General features: G+C 34.3%; 2 protein-coding genes across 2 annotated transcripts; one reads left to right on the plus strand and one right to left on the minus strand.

Annotated features, from left to right (window-relative positions):
• Positions 1 to 448: 448 nt before the first annotated feature.
• On the minus strand, positions 449 to 11,358 carry LOC128674995 (putative inorganic phosphate cotransporter). Its single transcript, XM_053754041.2, has 11 exons — positions 11,208 to 11,358; positions 10,774 to 10,898; positions 9,223 to 9,402; positions 8,675 to 8,813; positions 7,970 to 8,187; positions 7,442 to 7,591; positions 6,693 to 6,825; positions 4,939 to 5,060; positions 2,021 to 2,140; positions 1,186 to 1,336; positions 449 to 537 (listed from the first exon to the last, which is right to left on the minus strand). Exons 1-11 carry the CDS (start codon positions 11,248 to 11,250, stop codon positions 497 to 499), a joined length of 1,422 nt encoding a protein of 473 aa, XP_053610016.1. The 5' UTR covers positions 11,251 to 11,358; the 3' UTR covers positions 449 to 496.
• Positions 11,359 to 13,904: 2,546 nt separating this feature from the next.
• Positions 13,905 to 19,524, plus strand: LOC128674665 (putative inorganic phosphate cotransporter). Its single transcript, XM_053753404.1, has 11 exons — positions 13,905 to 14,044; positions 14,176 to 14,552; positions 14,679 to 14,858; positions 15,176 to 15,314; positions 15,771 to 15,988; positions 16,351 to 16,497; positions 17,043 to 17,175; positions 17,692 to 17,810; positions 18,375 to 18,494; positions 18,750 to 18,879; positions 19,104 to 19,524. Exons 1-11 carry the CDS (start codon positions 13,984 to 13,986, stop codon positions 19,166 to 19,168), a joined length of 1,689 nt encoding a protein of 562 aa, XP_053609379.1. The 5' UTR covers positions 13,905 to 13,983; the 3' UTR covers positions 19,169 to 19,524.
• The last annotated feature ends 94 nt before the right edge of the window (positions 19,525 to 19,618 follow it).

Genomic DNA, 19,618 nt, shown 5'->3' on the forward strand with positions numbered 1-19,618 from the left:
AAAATTTTCTAAATCGCATCAAAATTTTGTAAGTAGTCGTTTATGCTTGATGCGTGAACAAACATACATTCTTGTCTAAACGTCAGCTCAGTTAAAATCAACGTTAAATTTGACGGTGCAACTCACCTTTACAGTTTTATTTTAACTTCTTATATTTAGGTACCTACTAAAAATAATTAATAGTTTTATTCACATAATATTTGATAGCGAATACTTTGAGCATTTGAAAACAAAAACTTCGTCAAATTCTTCTCCACTTACTATTGAAAGGGACGGTAAGCAGGGATGGTTTATGTCCAGGAATAAGTTTAGGCCGTTTTTACAACCGGGCATTTTTCCATGATATAATTATGGCGTAGGTTAGACAAATTATCTATTGAACTTATGAGACAGATTTGTAATTATATTCTTCATACTTGATAAATTTCATTAAATAAGACAGAACACATAAAAATTGCAGCATTTTATTTAAAAAATAAAAAATAAACATTTTACATTAAATTTTATGCAACACGTGCTCCTTATCTTGATTTAGATCTGAAATAGAAAGTAGCGAAGTTAATAAATAATATCAATATGATTTACTAAAAAGATTACCAGTAAACATTATAATATTCTTAAATTTGACGACCTCACAGGAGGTCCCGGGTTCGATCCAACATGGAAAATATATTTTGTGGATTGACCTGGGTCTTGGATGTTTATCTCTATATGTTATTATTTATTTATCCAGAAAATACGTATATGTTATCCTTACATAATTATAAAACAAAATCTTCTGCCGCGTCTGTTTGTCTGTTCGATAAACTCAAAAACTACTGCACAGATTTTCATGCGGTTTTCACTAATAGATAGTGTGACTCCTGAGGAAGGTTTAGGAATATAATTTACTATGTTTTACCCGAGCGAAGTCGGGACGGGCCGCTAGTAGAATATAATATCATCGAGTTAGTATCCCTTAACACAAACCTCGAACTTACCTTGGGGCTAACTCAATCTGAGTTAGCGTGTGACACCCCTGGAGTTGCAGACATCCAAAAGCAGCGGTGACCACTTGCCATCAGGTGGGCTGCTCGTTCGTTTGCCGTCTCGTACCATAAAAAAGTATACCTTTCGATCACAAGCGGGCGTTTTAACAATTTAACCATCACCGCTTCAGAAAAAGGCAAACAATGATTCTTTTACCATTTGCAATACCGGTTTCTTTGTGATTCCCTTCTTCTGGTTCATTCCACGGCTGTGTCTCACTGGAGCCAAAGATGACGAATACAGTATTGAACACTATGTACACCGCTGACGACAGATAGAACACGTTTCGCCAATCATCCGCGTTATTCTGGGGAATAAATAAATCATATGTTATAATTGAGCTTTTCGGTGAGCAGAGTTTCGGTGATTTGTTCGGACAAAATGCTTACGTGTGTATGTTATGTTTACTCATAGAATAAGAATGTATTCATGCTCTGAAGATTTTATATTCATATTTTATACTCATTTTAACAAAAATAGGAATGGTTTTCACACACTGTTCAATGAGTGACTGAAAGGCGCTGTATATTGCACTCGTAGCTTTTTTATTCCGAAAACCAACATTTACCATCACCATTGGTATAACCTAGCATTATACCACAATGTCTATGTACCATATTATAATGGTAAAAGTTCTTTATAAATCCTTACCAATTCTTGTTAGTAAATCCTAGGATTTATTTGTAAAACCTAAGATTAAGTTTTGACGACCTCGGTGGCGCAGTGGTAAAGTTCTTGCCACTAAACCGAGAGGACCCGGGTTCGATCCCCGGTCGGGTCATGATGGAAAATGATCTTTTTCTGTTTAGCCCGGGTCTTGGATGTTTATCTATATATGTATCTATTATAAAATATAGTATCGTTGAGTTAGTATCTCATAACACAAGACTTGAACTTACATTGGGGCTAGCTCAATCTGTGTGATTTTTCCTAATATATTTCTTTATCTTAACCAGTATACGGGACTTTTACAGTAACATAATATATAAACCTCATCCTTGATGATGGCTCCGGCGACCAGCGGGGCGATGATGCCGATGATATTGGCGAAGAAGTTAGTGATCCCCATCAGAATGCTGGCGAAGTTTGGCGCCATGTCTATATGCACCAACTGTTGAATATAAACACACAGAACTTTATTTATAGATGTATTTGTAAATAAATAATAAGAATTTGTAAATAAATGAATAGACCAAAAACGAATGCTAAACAAAGTTTAAGTGGTACAAGTAGATGTTTGAGACACATTTTGACGTTATATAAGTTACAGTTAACACAGCTGTACAGCTGTGTTAACTCATCGCATTCAAATTAACTAAATAGGCTATTTGAATGTACCAAAAACTAATGCTAAACAAAGTTTAAGTGGTATAAGTAGATGTTTGAGACACATTTTGACGTTATATAAGTTACAGTTAACACAGCTGTACAGCTGTGTTAACTCATCCCATTCAAATTAACTGAATAGGCTATTGTCTTGAATCCATCGACTCCTGGCAGGCAGGTTCACATATTTTATGTTTTAAATTGATATGAAAAAAACCATGGTGTTTCATTTTTATTTACGTGTAGATCAAAATAACCACTACTGCTATACTACGACTGAATTCACGAGGCAACCATTTTTTAATTTATTAGTCAGCTCATCTTGGAGTGGAGTAAACACTAAAGAATTATATGAAGTACTAATAACAATTACAATTATTTAATTTAGAATTTATTTATTTTATTTATTTATTTATTTAGTTGATACACAAATAGATAATCAAAACAGGTCTTAAGTATAGGCATAAAGAGAAGTTAGGCACTATATTGTATTCCGGTTACATGTGTATATAGAATCAACATATTTATGGGCAAGATCACAACTTACAAAAGCCAAAGTAACAGTTATTAGTACAATTATGTTGCCTAAGTAGGAATGTGCAAACAGTTTAGTTAAGTACTAAAAAAAATGTTGTAGGAAACAAAACGACAGAAATCCAAGTGAGCATGATAACACTGATATGGAACTATAGATAATACTATAGATAATACATTACTAAAGAGGTAAAGTTCGACCAGTTTCAAAAGAAAGTAAATCAAAGTACCCTCCCTGTGTTAGCCCTGCGAACATGAGAGTCTTGGGATCGGTTAAAGAACAACATACGGAAGTATGACCACTAAACACCGGGAAGGAAACCCACTCATATTATGATACTAAGAAACAACAGTTTACATAAGGGCAACAATATAACATATGCAGGTCAATCCAAAAAGCAATGCGAATTGCCAAAATGTTCAGAAAATATTTCGTTAGACATTCCTAGTATAGCTAGGTATTATATAGTTAGCAATATCGATCTGTTGACCATGACACACTAATTCTTGCGATGTAAGGTAACAGATAACTGCATAACATGAAACTAATAAAAAAATAATAATAATAAAAATCATTTATTTACTCTTCATAATGAAGCGCTTATAAACTAGTAATATACCTAAGTAGCTAAGCACTATGACTGCACTTGTAAACTTTGTGAAGAGACTAGTTCCTGAAAAAAGACTCCTAAGAGTCCTGTGCTACAGGTAACTAGGCCCCTCCCTTGGAATACTTGTTTTAGTTACCGGTGCTTGTATAAAAATATAATATGCTTATCGTTGTTATATACATGTATGTTTAACTTGGTATTTATCTGTCTATATTTATCCTATGCTATAATTAGCTTACACTATTGGCTTTTAGATACTAAGTTGGCTGATAAGTTTGTATAGTGTGTTTGTGTGATGAGGTATGTGTGTTTTGTGGTTTTCGTGAATAGGTATTAGGTGTGTGTGGCGGTAAAACATATAGGTCGAGGGTTTCGGTGGAGAGTTAGCATGGGGCATAATTGGGCTTAAGTGAATGGTTCAAGTAGTTTTTCTGTGGCCGTGTAATCTAATGTTTTTAAGTAATTTTCAACAATTTTTTTACAACTATATTTGGGGAGAGGGTATATATTTAAATGTTTATTCAGTTTATTGTAGAGGTATGGTCCGAGGTAGAAGAAAAATGAGGTAGCAGTTGATGTGTTATGACGGGGGATTACACAAACAGTTCTGTCTCGTCGCCTGTCTTTAAACTTATTGGGGTCATATGGCATTAGAGAGTGTTGTGTCAGTGTGGAGTATAAAATAAATGTTTGTCTGACGGTAAGTACGTCCCAGCGCTTAAAGAGCTCAACCGTAGGGTGACGAAACGGTAGGCCAGCAGCTACCTTCAGAATGGCTCTTTGGGCTCTCTCTACTTCTAGGAGGTTTGATTTAGCTATTCCGCCCCAAGTAGTGATGCAGTAGTTACTGCAACTATTCAAACACAATACAATATTTTCTACTACCGCTTCCAGGATAGTCTTTTTTTACATACATTTTGTAATTTTGTACAATAACGTTTTTAAAAAAATAAATGAAATAATTCTACTAAATGCGAAAGTTGACTACGGCTGATTAATTGTACAAGTTTCATTCAGCACGCGGATAGAATATAAACTGAAAAACACATAAACTGCTTTTTACTCTAAAATTCTCACAGAGGAAAATCCCGGGTTGCAGCTAGTTCTCAAAATATAATAGCAAGAAAGATACTAGAATTTTTTTAATAATATAATAGTTATCATTATAATGTGTCCATCGTTTGATATACGAAAAAATGGTTGCCTGTAAAGTCGGTTTTACGGGCGAAGATTTTATGTGACAACGTCTTTTTCTCGGTAGAATATACGAACGAGAGAGAGGCCCGCCGAATGCCTTGCGTCTCTCTCCCACGGTGACTCATCGTAACGTTACCGGGCGTTACACTTTTTCATAAGTGACTCCCAGCCGCAACCTAATTTAAGACGTTGTCACGTCAAAATTGTCCATTAAGAATTAAGTAAGGAAATCTTGACTTACCAAATAGCCAGCGTAATGACCAGCATTGAGCACCATAGTCAGAGTGAGAAGACAGACGGCAGCAGTCGTGCTGGCACGCACATAGCTCAGTATGATAAGAATTGTGGCTGGACCGTACATTCCTAAATAAAACAAAGAATAAATTAAACCCTAGCATAACAAAGTAACTTTAAATTTAGTTTTTCTTTTAAAACTAGTGTGGTAGGTACATGTAAATAATATATTAAACGTACAACTAAATGCGCATTAACACAAAAATTTGTTTTCAAGACAATCTGGATGAGACCGGATGTAAGTACATTAAAAAAAAGTATATGATATAGTAACCATAGATAAAAGAAGAATGATAGTCACTCACTACACGAGCAGTTACCCAACGCGTGTAATAAGTAATATGTGCATCAATATACGACAATTAATTTATACATGCTTATATAGACGACCTCGGTGGCGCAGTGGTAAAGTGCTTGCCTCTGAACCGAGAGGTCCCGGGTTCGATCCCCGGTCGGGTCATGATGGAAAATGATCTTTTTCTAATTGGCCCGTGTCTTGGATGTTTATCTATATATGTATTTGTTATAAAATATAGTATCGTTGAGTTAGTATCCCATAACACAAATCTCGAACTTACTTTGGGGCTAGCTCAATCTGTGTAATTTGTCCTAATATATTTATTTATTTATATAAATCACCTTAATCTATCACAAGAAAGAAGAAGAGCAACCAAGGCGCTCAGAAGCGCAGCCCAGACAGAACATTAGAGTGTGTTGCATTTTCTTCTTTCAATGTATTTTTGACAACCTCGGTGGCGCAGTGGTAAGGTTCTTGCCACTGAACCGAGAGGTCCCGGGTTCGATCCCCGGTCGGGTCATGATGGAAAATGGTCTTTTTCTGATTGGCCCGGGTCTTGGATGTTGATTTATATATGTATTTATTATAAAATATAGTATCGTTGAGTTAGTATCCCATAACACAAGTCTCGAACTTACTTTGGGACTAGCTCAATCTGTGTGATTTGTCCCAATATATTTATTTATTATTTATTTATTATTTATTTTCTTTGTGCATGTGCAATAAAGAGTTTACAAACATATATCAAAGTATTGATAGTTTTATAGCTATACTGTTTTGCATTGAAACCATACAATTGTTGCGTTGTTGATCGATTTACGTCAATAAGAGGGGCGCGACTGAGCAATACTTCATGGCGCTTAGTCGGTGTGATCTGGTATTGTGCCTAAAATGGAATGCACTATCGTAGATCTCAGACAGATGCCGATGCAGAATGAGTGAACATTGCGTTCTTTACCGCAAGGAAAAACTAACTATGTACGTCGGTACCAAAACTGACGCACTTCCCCATCCATCAACAATGCAAATGCATAGTTAGTTTTTCCTTGAGGTTAATAAAAGCTCTCATACAAACAATGCAATGTTATTATGTTATTATTATATAATAGCGTATAAAATCACTATTTTGTATTCGAGTAGTTTGTTATTAGTATTACAATTTAAACGCCTGTTTGATCCAGGCCAGTGGTAAGTAAACACAGTTTATAACAAGTTTTCAACTGTATTTCAGTAATAATCAGTACTGAATTTAGAGATAATTCCCAGGCAAGTACGGATCTACAGAACCGCCTTGAATAATAATCCGTACTTGAATAATAAAATATTATAGTATTTAAAATGCTATTCCTGGAGTAATCGATTGATCTAAGAGTCTAAATTTAAGGAAAAAAATATCGTCTTACCAATGGAGTTGCTAATTTTTCTAGAGGCTGTAACGCTGAGCCATTTCTTTTTCAGAACATAGTCTGAAATATATCCAACGGGGAAGCTCATAATGAACATGCCAAGATATGGTGCAGCTGACATCAGGCCGTTCTGAAAAGCAAAAGGTTTAAATGAGATAAAGTAGAACTTTATATACCTAATCAAACAGTGAAAATACTTTTCAAAGTTAAAGAAACAAATATAAATTTTAACATTTACATCAAATACATCTTGTTTTTTGAACAAAAATTGTTTATTTAGTACTAGATCTCTTGTAAAACATATCAAACGACCCTGCGCTCAATCAAATTTCGATTATGTAAGGCTTACATTAGTATCTTCACTGAGATGAATTGTGTACTTATCAAAAATTTTACTATTTGAATGAAATTTGTATCTAAGTAAGAGCCTTGCCCATTAATCAGTCGTGCTCTGTTGCGAGGGCGGCGCAGCACGTCTCAGCTTCGTTGTTTCCTATATGTTTTGACACTGACGTACGTCGAATCTCCATACAATTTCTGCATTGTTCTTGTCTATCTGTTGACAGACGTCAAAACGCCTGAACCCGACTGAGCAATAGGGGCTCAGAACAAGTATAATCGTTTCAAAAATCCGCCTTTTTGCGTCTGCGGCTATTTTGCATGTAGTGTGGTAGATGACGCCACAACTAAATTATAATTATAATTTTTGTTATTTATGTCTTTAATTGTTATTTTATATAACTTACAGACTTGATGTCCACGCCCAGCACGTTGCCCATGTACGATGGAGTCTCAGTCATCAGAGTCCACAAACCCCAGTTCTGCCCGCAGTGCGCTATGATCAGCGATATGAATGGAACTGACGTCACTATCGACTTCCAAGGCGTTTTCAGCTTCTGTCAATCACATGATTATAGTATTATTTATATCATTGTATAAGTCTATATAAAATAGCCTCTCGTCGCATTTGAATTTCTGAGTTTCAGGTTGCAACTAAAACGACGGAATAATGTTCAAAATTTCAGTGGAAGTTCCAATTTTGTTTTTAGATTTCGCGTAAAAAGTTATTTCAGAAATATGAGCTTCACAGATACTTTTTCAGATTTTTGTAAATATTAATCAACCTCACTCGAAAAGCTTAAAAGATTCAATGGAAATTTTTAACTCAATACTCGAACACACACACATACTTGCATACATTGCAAGTTAAATAAAAGCTTGTCATTTAGTGAAATTAGTTGAATATGATCTGGTGAAAAAGATCTGCAAATCACCTGTTGTTGACCAACATGTCCCAAAGAGTGCTCAATGTAGCTTTTCTCGTGGGCACTAATGATTCTCGAAGTTTGCGGCGAGCTAGATCCCAGGAAGGCGTAAATCACAGTCCACAGCGCGCCGAGCGCTCCGGTGGAGTAAAAGATGAAGGGCCATCCCCAGTACTCGGAGATGTAACCCGCCGCCATGGATTGCAGAGCTGTGCCTAACTGACTTCCTAAAATAGACTTTTTTTATTTCATCATCATCATTATACTTAGCTCACATCTAAATAAGAAGTCGAGAACTTAGGCCTCTTATTATTTGCACCATCTTTTATATTTTCGAGTGTGTTACTGCTAGTACCGGTGTCCGATTTTATTCAAGTCGCCCAAAGGCATCTGTCATGACTTTCATGACCAACTATGATGTTAACGTGGCAAGCAGTCGCATACACACTAATGAACTTGAACTGTCAACATACATGAGTCACAATTTTAAAAAATATTCTATAATGGTCACAACACTTGGTTATTTCGTTTAACTTTAAAAGTGCCACTTCCAACGTACCACCAGAGGTATCTCGGGCTTTGGTCTAAAGTGTATGTTTGATAGGAGACTGCTATGCTATTTTTCATATGTAGGTATTTGATTTGAAGAAGGATTTTTTTAGTGGATAGTCATATCCACTTGAGTAAATGAAAACATAAAATAGTGTTACAAACCTGCATACATAAATGCACCAAGCCGACTCTTTTCTTCCAAGGGTACCCATTTCCCGATCAAGTTGTGCGTGCAAGGGAAGAGGAATCCTTGAGATAGACCCTGGACCACGCGACAGGCACACACAGACTGCCAGTCTCCCTGTAAGATGTGGTGTAGACAAATTAAATATCAAAGAACAGTTTTGGTCAATATATACTGGAAGTCGATAAACAATTTTATCACATGGCAAAGAAAAGATTTTAGAAGAATAGATTTTTGTCTTATCTCATCCATCTGATCATGACTGATATCAAAGTACATTTCTACTTTGATATCAATCATGATCAGATGGATGAGATGAGACAAAAATATGTTTTAAAGGAGGCTGCTACGTCCGTATGTTTTCCGTATAATAGTTTAGTTGAAACTGTGATGGTCCAGTGGTTAAGACTGTCCGCCAGTGGTTGAAAGGTCCCAGATTCGAATCCTACTTGACTGAACTGAATTGTTCGTAAGCGTTCGTAGTCCAAATTACCCTTAAAGAACAATATCAAAACGAACAACTCACATAATAAGCCGCAACAGGGACCAACAACGACGCCGCAGAGTTAATACCAATGCATAGTAGCAGCAGTATCTTGCTGCCGAACCTCGCAGCCAGTGCCCCACCGGGTATCTGCAGCACGACGTAACCCCAGAAGAATGATGATAGTATAACGCTCTGTGTCTGCATGCTCCATTCAAAGGTCTGTAACACAAAATTCTATTGACACAACATTAAATGAGTTTCTTTCCACATCAGATATATATCATTTGACTTAAAAAAAGAAGTGTATCCGCAACATGATTCGTCAGAAATTGTACAGAAATACACACGTTCTGAAATGCCTTTGACTTTGCTCTTTGAAAGTACTATATAATTTTAAATATGACATAAGTAAAAAAGTGCTTGTGTAAGTATACCTTCTGAACAAATGCTTCGCTATTGGTTACCAATTGTGTATACCAAGTGATCCAAGTGGATGAAAAGGCTTTTAAAACTTGTACTAGCGAAAAAAATCGAGTTGCACTCCGGGAGTGCCGGCAGAAGTGAAAACTTGAATATTAACGTTGTGCATTTTTGACCTCTTACGAATTTTCGATGAGGTCACGTGTCCTGACGTGAGTTCTACATTTGTTACCCATCACAAAAAGTGCACAACGCCGCTAAAGAAGTTTTCGCTTCAAAAACCTAAAGGTGAGTATTGCATTGTCTAATTTGACGTTGAAGTTTAGGAAAACTGGCATACTTTGCATTTTGTGTTTTCACAGGATAAAGTTAACGTTAAAGTTGACTGGTGCAACCCACTCTTAGGTGTACCTGTCGTATTATAGCAGCTAAAATCAAGTTTCGTTTTTATGCTCTTTATGTGTTTGAAGTATTTTAACAGTAATAGTTTCACCGACGTCGACCATTTTATTTATCATGATTGCTTTAACAAGTAATATATGCTACCTAGTAGCAAATGCGTATGTCTTAGAAAAATGGTCTATTCCAGCCTCAATAGAGATTATTTCACTAAAACTTTACGGATGTGCGAGTCAGATACTTTAGTCATCCAATAGATTTCCCATTATACACAATAAACGTAATGGGAAACGGTCAATCTCATGATAAAATTTTATCTAGTTTATCTTCAAACTCATGAGATCATTGTCAGATATAGTTTACGTATACATATAAACAAATACGGTGGAATCTGACACTAAGGACAACCGGAAGACGACTGATATGATATGAAACCCTGCAAATACTTCATTTAAGAAGTTTCGATGACATTCGCTGACTGTCGTCAAGAGCCCTTACTCCGTATCCTCATTGAGCAAAGTTCACAATGCGATGCGATGCGGCACGTTAGACAAAGGTTGCCTCGTAACTTGTTAATGCGGCTATACTTCATTCTCATCATAATAATGTTATAATTTATTGTTATAACAACTGAATTGAACTTAGAAATTTCAATTTTATAGTAGTATCTAACTTGCAAAACTAGATTGCAAATAAAATAATAGATTTTGAAGACGGAACAGTTAAAACGGAGTAAAAATGGAGTTGGTGTTGTAAAAATGAGTCCCTTACATCCTCCCTGCTCGAGTCTGTCATAGCAACAATGGCGATACTCATGTTGACCCGCATACCGTACGCGATGACCATGGCAAAGAATAACATCACCGTCTGAAGGTGACGGACTCCGAGCGAAGATTCTGAAATATAATTGAGGAAAAAATATACCTATAAGAGTTTCAAACAATCGCTTCTGAGCTAATCTGGGAGCGAAGGAAGAACATAATGTATCAGCTGCTTGAAAAATAATGCATAAAAAGAATCACAGTATAGAACTAAAACAATATTTTTTCGCTATCTGTTACTATTCGTGAAATAGTATAGTGGTAAAGAAATACCATTGGGTAAATATATATTTCTGTACAAACTAACAATATTTTACTTATTAAATAAATAATGATAATAAATAAATGAAATTAAATCTACCATTAAAACTTTTGTGTACTTACTGGGCTTCTCTGCAGCTTCGTCATTTTTTATTTGTGAACTCATTACGTTATAACAAAACCAATTTACTTTACCTAAAATTATACAGGTTATTCATTAAATATCTCCTTTATTTTGTCATTATATTCGTGCTCTCTCTACAAGCAACGAATAAATCCTGCATTGTTATTGAATAAATCTAAAATGTATTGATCTAATCATCAGTTTATCTCAAGTAGTTGGTATATGGGCGTGAAAATTATCATTATTCAATTTTACTTACCACCGGTCTAAATTATATTATTCTAACGTTATCAACATTTTCATGTTTTATGATAATTATTTTAATTAAGTATTTTTTAATATTTTTCTCATATATTGCATTAAAGAAGAAGATTAGAATTATATTGAAGACAATCATGCCACGCCATATTCTTTCTATTTTATCGAGTGTGTTTTAAAGTTGTCAGTTTGCTTTTATAAAACCGCTATCTAATGACGGTAGTAGTCATATACACTTGTAAACTAAATAGTCTAGTGTCTAATGTAGATTTCTTCACGGTGTGTTTCTATATCGGAAGCATATGATTGTCTATAAAATAAATGAATCATATTTGTAGAACGAGTAGAATTTTTTATCCCACCACCACTTCCGATCGTGTGATTGAAACACATAGTTTGGAGATAAAATTGCAAATAGCAGTAGATGCTTTTCCAAGTGTGAGTATTTTATCTAAAGTTGTTTTGATATCATTTAGAGTTACGCACGATTGAGCGCAACTCAACTGTGACAATCTTTGTGAAATTGTTGATCTTGAAAAAATGAAGGTTACAGATCTATATTTCTAAAAAGATGAGACGTAGTAGATAATACCATCTATTCAAACAATCGAATAGGTTTTTGGTACTATCAATAAAAAGTGTGATAGATACGAAAAGTGGGGCGTGTCCACAGATATCAATAGATCTTGTTTTTATATGTTAATGATACATTCAATCTAAAAATATGTTGTTATAATAAAACAAATGTAAATAATCTAAATAGTTTCTCTTGATAGAACACGACGCATACTTTTATCATCACTATTATGAAACTGTTTGTCTTATTTTAAAGCTCTTCTCGTATCGAGTGTAAATACAACAACTACTTATGATGGAAAAGGAAACATCAAACAAATTCCTGCAGATGAGAGTTAAAACTTTTTACTTGTAATGATTTCGGTTATCAGAAAGCAAGCAAGGATGTTCGATAAAAGAAAGTCTGTTTTATATTTTATAAAAATATCTAACAATACATGGACATATAAAAATACCTACATCAACATTAAGAGTTTTATAAGCATTATAAAAATGAAGTAATTCCTTTTACGAACTCAAAACGAGACAAAACAAGATTGGTAACAAGACTATGTTTATTGTAACTTCATATTTAACTTATTGTAACTTCATATTTAACATTTAATTTTACACCAAATTACCGCTGGATGTACACCGCACTCAGGTTCCAATGAACCTGAGTGAGGTCAGGTCATCCAGCGATAATTTGGTGATAGCAATCTATCAGTATATGCATCCCGTCGTACTTTGCTATGTGCAGCATTTTTTTACGTTTTATGCATTTTATTGCGCAATAGGTACCCACGTGTATGTACCCAGATGAAAGAGACCCACGATTTCAAGAATTAACGAAGAAAGGAGACGTTTTTCATCGTAACCATCGCAACTGAAAACTAGGAAAATCTACAATGCGTAAATGAAAGATTGTGTAATTTGTTTCATTACGTCTATTTGCTCTCATCATCAGACAAGAAAATACTATATCAAACATTCATGTAATTTGTCTTAAATCTGTAATCAATGTATGTTTATGAATAAGATGTTCAATGTGAATGTATCGCATGATTCAAATGGTATAACTTCTTAATTTAGATTTATTGTTTCGTAGTTTTTTAAATTATAAACGAAAAAAAAACAATAACTAACAAGATTTCTTCATAAATAATAAAGTGTATAATTAAAAAAAATATTTTATTGTGGTGTACACGAGAAACAAACACTAGGTCTGCAAAATGATTATAATACCCGATATACCTAGTTTACTTTGAAGCAGTAGTGGACATGTTCAGAACATTTATTTTTTTGTTATGGTGTAACTTCTTGTCGGGAAACTGCGCCAATTCTCATTTCACGGAGTTTCACAAGATGATACCGCATATTAATTCAGTCTGGCCATTACTACAATCAATAAAATTTGATATGAGACATTTCCCGAAACAATACAAGATCCATACCTTATCTTTATGTACTAATATTAACATGATAGCACCGTGCAAGGTATGCCAATTGTTTAAAATAATGAAAATATTGAAAGAATACATATAAATTAACGCATCTCGCTATATTTTGATTAATTGATTTAATTTAATACAAATAAGCGTCACATTCTTTTCAGAACCTTTAGTTCATACAAACAGGTATTAAATAAAAATGCTTCTAACTTAAGGATATATCGAAAGATAAATAAAATAATCTTGTTTGTATTTTTGTTCAACGTTTATTTTCGGCACACTTTATGTTTTATATGTTTAAAAGGCAGTCCTTATTTTGTAAATATTGGTATTATAGTTTTCAAAACGATATGAGTTTTGTATTTGCACAAATAAGATAAGTGTCGGCGTTGATTTTTTTAAACTAATGACACGATCTTGCATAATAATTTTCTCAGTTGCCAACCATGCCGCCTTGCAATAGGTTGAACAAAATTACAAAATTATAAATTTAAAAAATTAGTGCATTAAAATGGCTCCAATAAAAACCAGTGAATATGAAAAAGTTCCAGTTGTTGAAACAGGAGAAAATGGTAAGAAAATGTATATTAATAATTCACTAGATATTGTTTCAAATAATTGATTAGTAAATTAAAATAACTGTAGATTGGTGGGAATATAAAATCATAAAATATTTTAATTATTTGAAAATCTTGTATTTCAGAAACGAATAAAATTGAAGAACCAACTTATGGGTATGGCGTTAGACATGTTCAGTCATTAATAGTCTTTACAAGTCTTTTGATTGGGTTCATCGTCAGAAGTCAACTTGGAGTAACCATTGTTGCTATGACATACTATATTCCTATAAATACTGATATTACTAGTGTAGATAACACTACATTACAAACAATACCAGTCAATATAAGCAATACAGATATTGGTACTGTAATAGAAAATAAACCAGTTAATGTTACTTTAGATTTAGATAGTATTAATATTGCTGGGAATATTTACACTGACTTATTAAATAATACCATTGACGAAGATATAATCTTAGAACTGGAAAATAGTACAAGTGATGAAAATGGGATTTATAAGGTAAAATTATGTTTTAGATTTTTGAAATTAATATTATTGAGAAAATGTTAATAATATACATAAAATGTAGTGAGGAAATAATTGTGAGGATATATATTTTTAAGTTTCCTATATATCTGTTTTTAGAAATACGTTTGGTCCAAGCCGATCCAGGAGACGATTTTGACATCATTTTTCCTCGGATACTGTTTAGCACAGTTCTTCATGAGCATGATTGCCCAGCGGTGGGGCGGCAAGATTCCACTGCAGATTGGTCTGTTCGTGAACGGATTTGCGTCTTTTGTTACACCATGGTGTGCTTTTTGGGTAATACTTTCAATTGTTATTTAAATTTAATAGACATTGTTTTATTGATAATCTTTCGGACATTAGATAAAACAGATCAAGAAAGAAGCACTTACTTACCTTTTCTTTAAGGCTTCCACATCCTAACTTTCTACATTGATAATAATAAAAAACATAATAGTTATGTATTTTAAATTAATAATGAACAGTTTGCGGCTTGCCTCGTCCGTAAATTTAAATATATTAGTTCGTACTCAAGAAATCATAATATATAGATTTATAAGTAATATTCCATAGACGTCCATAATTTACAATAGTTTTTACTTGTTTGTGGGTAGGGAGGCTGGAAGGCAGTCTGTATCTGTCGCATCCTCCAGGGCATATCTCAAGGAGGCTTCTTTCCTTCCATCCAAACTCTGCTGGCCCAGTGGATTCCGCCGCGAGAACGAGGAAGACTTAGCAGTTTTGTCTACACAGGTATTACAATTAATTATTTTCTTAATTTTATCATTCAGCAAACTGGCATAAACACTTAATGAAAAGTGGTCACTGCAGCTTATGAACGTCTGTCACACGCACGTTGCCGACTTTGTGATCTAAGCCTCTAGGTCTTTTGCCATATACCATGTAATTATATCGCCTCTCTTATCCTTAATTCTCACATTTTTATGTGAGTATGATTGATAAATGGTGATGATTTATTGCATATGAAAGCTAAAAATATATTTTTCAATATTTTTTTACGGACATTTAGACTCTTTTTAGATTAGACTTGATGTAACTTGGAAAAAATAATAAAATACTGTGTAATTTTTTTTTATATTCTCTCCTTATCAACGACTTCTTAAAATGTGTTAACGGAATTGTACATAACAAGATTTTTATAATATGACTTTACTAAATTTTATTACATTTTAATTACTCTTTTCACAGGAACGACTTTAGGTACAGTTTTAGGATTCCAAATCGGTGGAATCCTCTCAGCCAGCCCCTGGGGATGGCCGTCAGTATTCTGGGGAACGGGAATACTGTGTCTCTTGGGTTTTGCAATGCTCACAATATTTGGAGCAGCCACGCCACATGAGCATAAAACAATATCTGAAGAAGAAAGGGTATACATTACTCACACGATGAACAAGTATAGCAAAAGGGTATAACAATTTAATATTGAAGACTATTTTCTAATATAAACTAATCTAATTAATGAACTTGTAAATAATCTACATTTGTCCACTTATAGATACAACTATTATACATAAAAGCTCCACATTTGTTGATTGACATCTTTGAAGGAAAGGTTATATGTTAAAGTGTGTCGCGTCGGTTCTTCTTCACCTGCGCTTTTGATGTCGGCATTAGATTTAGTTTTATGTCTTTTAACGTCAATAAGACTAAGTAATGCATGTCAACCTAAATTGAATAAACAATTTGCATGTTGATTGTAAAATAGTTAATTCAAAAGTTTTTATAGCCTGCACTTAGGTAATTATAAATGGGAATGTTATTATTTTAGAAACTGATGGTGCCGCTAAAGGCGCTGAAGTCAAGGCACACATGGGCAGTGTTCGCCACACACGTCGGCAGCAGTACTGCCTTCGTATTCATCTTCATGCAGTTCCCATCTTACATCCACTACTCCCTGGGAGTCAACGTGAAAGATGTAAGTCTAACCTTTCCAATCTTTATCACCTTTAATTTCAGCCACGCTCCTACCTCCTGCACTACGGAGGATTTGAACGAGGCTAACCACAAAGTGAGCAACGTGGCCATATGCTGGTTGATAACAATTTTAACAGCCATTTCGACTCGATAAGATCTCAGTAATATTATGTCTACTAAACGACTTACCGAGTTTACACTAGTACGCTTCTGTCAATTGACACAATAGCTTTAGTGGCACCTGCCCACGACTGTCTTTAATAAAATATAGGATTAAAAAAATTTAAACTCTTCCGAAATCATAAGTTTCTCATTTGCACTTTATATGATGTTTGAAGTTACAAACTACATGCAAAGCATTGATTTTGATTCAAGCTAAAATATTTTTGACAGTGCGATATGAGATTGGATGGTAGTCAAAGGAAAAAGCAACATTAATTTATACGAGTAGCATAGTTATTTAATGTATTTTTCATGAAAGCCCATGAAGTGAAATAAAGGTAATTATAATATTCGTAAGGATTTATGTGCTTTTTTTTTTTATAGAGCGGCCTGTTTTCTTCGTTGCCATATGTAGTGAGCTTCTTTGCGGCAATCTTTTACGGAATAGCATCAGACTTCCTTACCAACAGAAGTATCATCAGCGTGATAAATGCAAGAAGATTCTTCAACTCTCTTGGTATGAGTTTCGTCGTTTATTTATTAGATGATAATAATATTGTTCGTATTTATTTTTACCTTAAAATATGCGTTCTTAAATGAAATTGACCTTCACAGCCCCTTTTTTCACGTCACTTTTTATATTAAATAGTTATTTCTCACAAGCTACAAACTACTGGCATTTCGGAACGAACACTGCTGAGAAGAAATGCCGAAAGAAACTCATTGGAACAGTATTGGTCCCTATCACGCCAGAAGGACGACGAATAAAATATATCTATTTGTTTAGTTTCTTACACAAGTTGTAAGAAACTAAGTAATCTAAATTTTCCCATCCAAGGGTTCCATAACTTAACTTTGACGTTAAGTTTAAGCTCGTCGTTCAGACAAACTAACATACATTGCGTTGTTCTGCGCAGGTTAAAGATAACGTCAATGTTGACAGGTGCAGCCCGTCCTAAGTTGGTAAAAGTTAATCAGATCATCATAAAATCATCTTTATTCGACCAAACAACCGTGTTATTTTATTCCCCAGCTCAAATTGGAACCGCAATAAGTCTCATGGCGTTGTCCTACACGAAGAATGTCACCCTGGCTATAGGACTGCAGGTCATTGTGCAGGCGACACACGTAGCTACTCATGTAGGATGGATGGTAAGTGCAATATGCATTGTAGTACATAACTGTTCAGTTCATCCACTTGAAGCTAATGAGTTCGTATGCAAATATACTAGTCTGACCTAAATTGTCATTTAAATTACTGTCCCGCCCATTCGCAATTACCCCGCGAAGTGAATCATGGCCTATGCTCCTTCGCCATCCACAAGGAAGTCCAGTACCATAGTAATGAGGACGTTAAAATTCCTAGTGATGATGATATGTTACTGACAATTTATGGTAGAAGGAAAAAGAACATATATGATAGATATCGTAATTTTTTTAACACTTTTTTTTTAATTTTAATATATTACTGTGTGAAATGGAGAAGGCAAACACGTGGCATACCATTTCATCAATATGGCCGAGTAAGTTTTGTGTGTTTCATTCAACACAATGGCCTCGACACGACAATAAGAATAAATAATTCATTCACCAAATACTTTTTTCGTTCAGAATCCGACAGAGCAATGACAGAACCACTTTTCCGCTCCGTCTGCAGAGGTAGCGTCCAGCTCGAAGCGAATGCCAATTATACAATAATATTATGTATTTTTTCAGGTAAACTACATAGATTTGACAGCAAACTACAGCGGCGCTTTGCTCGCAGTAGGAAACACTATGATGAATATGTTTTCATTGATCTTGCCAGTAATGGTCTCTAATATTGTTATTGACGTGGTAAGTATTTTCAAAAATACCTACTCACAGATAATTTATTACATATCTAACAACTAAACGTTACTAGAGCCAAAAGAAGCGAAACTAGAAAGCTAGACGCCACCGAGACAGGGTTATCTGCGGCGTGAAACAGGTCAATACCCTTCTGAAATTGTCACAGTGGTTGTTGTAAGAAAATCACTAACAAGTTTTCTCCGATGTGTAGACCCTATTTATGTCCCTTTAGAATATTACATACATATATTTATATTTCAGGCCAATCAATCTCAATGGCGAGTGATGTTCTACCTCATCGCAGGTTTTGTCCTCATTACAAACGCCATATTTGTGTTGTTCATATCTACTGAGCGGCAACCGTGGGATGACGAAGACTATCAAAAGACAGGTATTGTTTTACATTTATGTTTATGTTAATTATTATCTTATGACTTTAACTTCTACTTATCCCGATTTTTGTATTTGGACTTGCTGTAATTTGATTCATAGCTCGACTTGTAATTAAAAAATAATTACAAGTCGATATAATAGATAAGTATATTATCAAAATTAGTTTATTATTTTACACTAGACGAAAAAGATAACTTACACTTTTTTAATTTCTTTTTTCAGATTCCGAATATAAAGAAAAAAAACTCGAAGTTTTTTCAACGGACATTAAAAAAACTGAAGGGTGATTTATGACAAAACGTTAAAAATGCTCCATCGTCGAAAGTATGTTTACTCAATAGTATAGTGTTTTATTACATTTCAAATTTAGTTCTAAATAACTGCATCGAAATCTATAACGTGGTTTGAAAGAAGAAAGTGACTCTATAGTGATGATTGCAGTGGGTTTGGACTTCAATCTAGCCTATGAGATAAAGAGAGAGAGAGATGAGGTCTAAGGTATTATTACATGGAAACTTCTTGCTGTAAATGTCTATAAATTGTAGGATCCGGAATAAATCAATTTGGGGAGAAAATTCCTAATAATCTGTCTAATCTTTTTTGTATTATCTGCATATTAAAAAATATTTTTTTAATAAATACAGTATTTTATTTTTAGTAAATTAACATCAATAAGCAATATGGCTTGTTCGTCCCTTGATTCGCTTGTCGCCTATTTCCTTTGTACTATTAGCAAT

Source organism: Plodia interpunctella, chromosome 13, assembly GCF_027563975.2.
Source record: "Plodia interpunctella isolate USDA-ARS_2022_Savannah chromosome 13, ilPloInte3.2, whole genome shotgun sequence".
Taxonomy (NCBI): domain Eukaryota; kingdom Metazoa; phylum Arthropoda; class Insecta; order Lepidoptera; family Pyralidae; genus Plodia; species Plodia interpunctella.

Excerpts from the sequence above, each read along its gene's own strand:
- LOC128674995 (XM_053754041.2), bottom strand. The coding sequence starts at position 11,250 with ATGAGTTCACAAATAAAAAATGACGAAGCTGCAGAGAAGCCCA. Across the intron at positions 5,061-6,692 it reads AAAAATTAGCAACTCCATTG|GAATGTACGGTCCAGCCACA; the intron begins GTAAGACGATAT and ends TGTTTTATTTAG. Across the intron at positions 1,337-2,020 it reads GAGCCATCATCAAGGATGAG|AATAACGCGGATGATTGGCG; the intron begins GTTTATATATTA and ends TTTATTCCCCAG.
- LOC128674665 (XM_053753404.1), top strand. The coding sequence starts at position 13,984 with ATGGCTCCAATAAAAACCAGTGAATATGAAAAAGTTCCAGTTGTTGAA. Across the intron at positions 15,315-15,770 it reads TAGCAGTTTTGTCTACACAG|GAACGACTTTAGGTACAGTT; the intron begins GTATTACAATTA and ends CTCTTTTCACAG. Across the intron at positions 15,989-16,350 it reads TGAACAAGTATAGCAAAAGG|AAACTGATGGTGCCGCTAAA; the intron begins GTATAACAATTT and ends TTATTATTTTAG.